The sequence below is a fragment of the Hibiscus syriacus genome, unplaced genomic scaffold, assembly GCF_006381635.1.
Source record: "Hibiscus syriacus cultivar Baekdansim isolate YM2019G1 unplaced genomic scaffold, ASM638163v2 tig00110270_pilon, whole genome shotgun sequence".
Classification (NCBI taxonomy): Eukaryota; Viridiplantae; Streptophyta; class Magnoliopsida; order Malvales; family Malvaceae; genus Hibiscus; species Hibiscus syriacus.
In genome coordinates this window covers 420,965-423,676 of record NW_024062656.1, presented here as the reverse complement: position 1 = coordinate 423,676, position 2,712 = coordinate 420,965, and the positions used below count along the sequence as shown (strand labels likewise).

Here is a 2,712-nt window from a genome sequence, read left to right as displayed (position 1 = left end):
GAACTAAAATGATTTTGACAGAGATAATTGCATGTTTAGTTCAGTGGGTAGAGCGCAAGACTCTTAACCTTGTGGTCGTACGATTGAGTCCCCACTAAGGGTAATTTATAATGGAGGTCTTTCACGGAAGCTACTCTCAACCTGACGTTGGGGACAACCTACTACCATATCTCTCTTACCCCATTACATATGAGAATAGTGTTAGCTAAATTTTTTTTTTGGGGTCATATAACTCGTATTCCAAACTTTTTACTTAAAAAGAGTCTTTTGGGCCTAAAGTGACCATTTCCAAAGTGTAGGCTCAGCCTCACGGTGTTGGATTTAGAGCCGTAATTGGAGTATTTTCAAGAAGGAAGAAAAAAAAAACCCTAACCCTAGATTTTCCCGGCTCGTTTCTCCCACGAAACAACTAAACAAAATAGCGCGCCGTAAAGACCGTTCGATCTATTTCCACGTCATCAATCCTCTTGAATCGTCGTTTTGACGGCTGAGATTGCAGTTGCAGAGGCTACCTGTAGAGAGCAAAAACAAGCTTCCTCTCTCCCTCCCTTCTCCCAGCTCTCTCTTCCAAATCTCTGGTTTTTATTCTGCGAAAAAAAACATCAAATCTCTTTTTGAAGATGAAGTTGCTGGAAGAGATGGATTTTGAAGAGGAAAAGAAGGAGATTGGGGTTATGAAAGAGGAAGAGGTGGATGGTGAAGATGAAAGTGAAATAGACGGCGGCGAAGAAGAAGAGAACGACGACGAAGATGAAGAAGAAGACGATGAAGAGGATGATGGTGATGATGAAGTGCAGGCTATTCATTCTTCCGGTGGTCCTTCATTTCAGTCAGTTGATGACGGCGAGGATGATGACGAGGACGCCGAAGACGAAGACGATGACGGTGATGACGATGACGATGACGACAGCGACGATGATGAGGAAGGTGAAGAGGAGGTAAATTCTTTTTACTATAATAATGTGTAATTCCAGTTAATAATTGTGGTTAGTTCAAAATTATGTGTTCAGAAGCAGTTTTTTGAAGCTGAAACTGTTCAGATCCGTCCGGTGTTTTCCATTATTTGTCTATTAATCATTTGATTCTCTCGCCGCTGACTGAGGTTAAATTCTCAAATCTCGGGATTATTAAAAATCCAGCATAATTTTTCATCAATTTCTCGAAGGACTTTTGGATTTTCTTCACTTTTTCCTTGTCAGATCTATCTTTATAGTTCTATGTCGTGGAAAGGAGAATATAACTGGCGACTTTTACTCCATTAACTGTATCTTCAGACTGAAAAAAAGTTACAGCTATTTAGCCACTGATCTGTAAAGGCATAATATTGATTTAGCGTAGGTTCTAAAGCTGATGATTCATTTTGACAACAGATCGTATCAAAACATGAAACACATCATGGATAAGCACGAGCTTAATCGATAAACGACCAACACTATCTATCAATCTAATGAATCTATGATTAACCTAACCCTTCCGACCTAAACACAATACCTTCTTTGACGCTTTCTCCGTTGTTTGCTGCAAATACACCATATTTTCCAAAATTTTGTATGAAAAATCTTTGACGCTTTAGATCTAAGGCTTATTTTCATTCTCTTGTTCCTCAGTTGTGTTCATTCACCTATGGGGTCTTCTTAGTTTTATCCAAATGTTTTCTATAGTATGTAAATTCATCTGGATTCTGTTCTTTGTGATGATTGAGTGGAATTATTTTATGTGCCTTCTTCCCATAAAGCAAGAGAAATGGCGATTCCTTTTCCTTGCACTTCATGGGAAAGTCTAGCCTGTAGGTTCAATCTTTTAGTAAATAGTGATACATTTTTTTGTGAATATTTTTCCCCTGTACTTTCTACCAAACAAAAAAAATATATTGTATAGAATTGCTCAAACTCAGATGCATTTGTTTATCCCAAAAATTTCCTAGTGTCCATCAGTGGCAACTTGTTTTGTTAAACATTGGTTTTGTCATTTTCTTTGACTGTTTTGTAGGAGGATATGGGAACAGAATACCTGGTCCGGCCAGTGGTTCGTGCTGAAGATGAGGAAGATGCTAGTGATTTCGAACCAGATGAGAATGGCGAGGAAGAAGATGATGACGACGACGACGATGATGGCGGGAGTGGTGGAAAAATTAAAGCCCCATCCAAGAGGAAGAGATCGAACAAAGATGATGAGGACGATGATAGCGGAGAAGATGATGAGCGACCCTCCAAGCGATAAGGCTGGCCCCTTCACGTAGGTGTCATTCCCTTGAAACTCGGTTTTTGTTTTAGCAAAGAATGGTAGGATGCGAAATGCTGTGCATTCTATTTTTGGTTGTATTGTATCATCATGGTTCAGTACTATTTCTGTTACAGTGTAGTTTTATTCTGGTAATATGCTTCTCTGGGATGAAAAAGAGCATTCTTGGGGGTGGGGGGTTGCTTTAGGATTTGTGTAATTTTAGGATGTTGATTAAACTGTAAACTGAGCATGGTTTTACTAGTCTGGTTCTTCCTCTAAATTTCTACAGTGTTGGATGAGCTTGTCTTACTGCTATTTTGGATTGGGTTGGACTGGACGGTCCTATATTTTGTGAAAATGGGCTGGAATGGTTCTAGTCCAACTACCAACCTACTATTTTATCTCAAAATTTGAGGATTAAAAAAAATGCTATACACTACACGCTTCATTAAAATTCATCTTTAGTTTTTATATATGGATCAATTAAAA

At 38.8% G+C, this 2,712-nt stretch overlaps 1 protein-coding gene across 2 annotated transcripts; it reads left to right on the top strand.

The window, feature by feature from the left end:
- The first annotated feature begins 416 nt into the window (after window positions 1–416).
- On the top strand, window positions 417–2,496 carry LOC120115683 (acidic leucine-rich nuclear phosphoprotein 32-related protein-like). 2 transcript variants are annotated; one of them, XM_039136314.1, is made up of 3 exons: window positions 417–736; window positions 845–938; window positions 1,990–2,496. In XM_039136314.1, the coding sequence occupies exons 1-3, from the start codon at window positions 621–623 to the stop codon at window positions 2,218–2,220; spliced, it is 441 nt and encodes a 146-aa protein (XP_038992245.1). In that variant the 5' UTR covers window positions 417–620; the 3' UTR covers window positions 2,221–2,496. The 2 variants fall into 2 exon arrangements, with proteins under 2 accessions (XP_038992245.1, XP_038992244.1); XM_039136313.1 differs by having other exon boundaries at window positions 422–938; window positions 1,990–2,493.
- The last annotated feature ends 216 nt before the right edge of the window (window positions 2,497–2,712 follow it).

Excerpts from the sequence above, each read along its gene's own strand:
- LOC120115683 (XM_039136313.1), top strand. The coding sequence starts at position 621 with ATGAAGTTGCTGGAAGAGATGGATTTTGAAGAGGAAAAGAAGGAGATT. Across the intron at positions 939-1,989 it reads ATGAGGAAGGTGAAGAGGAG|GAGGATATGGGAACAGAATA; the intron begins GTAAATTCTTTT and ends ACTGTTTTGTAG.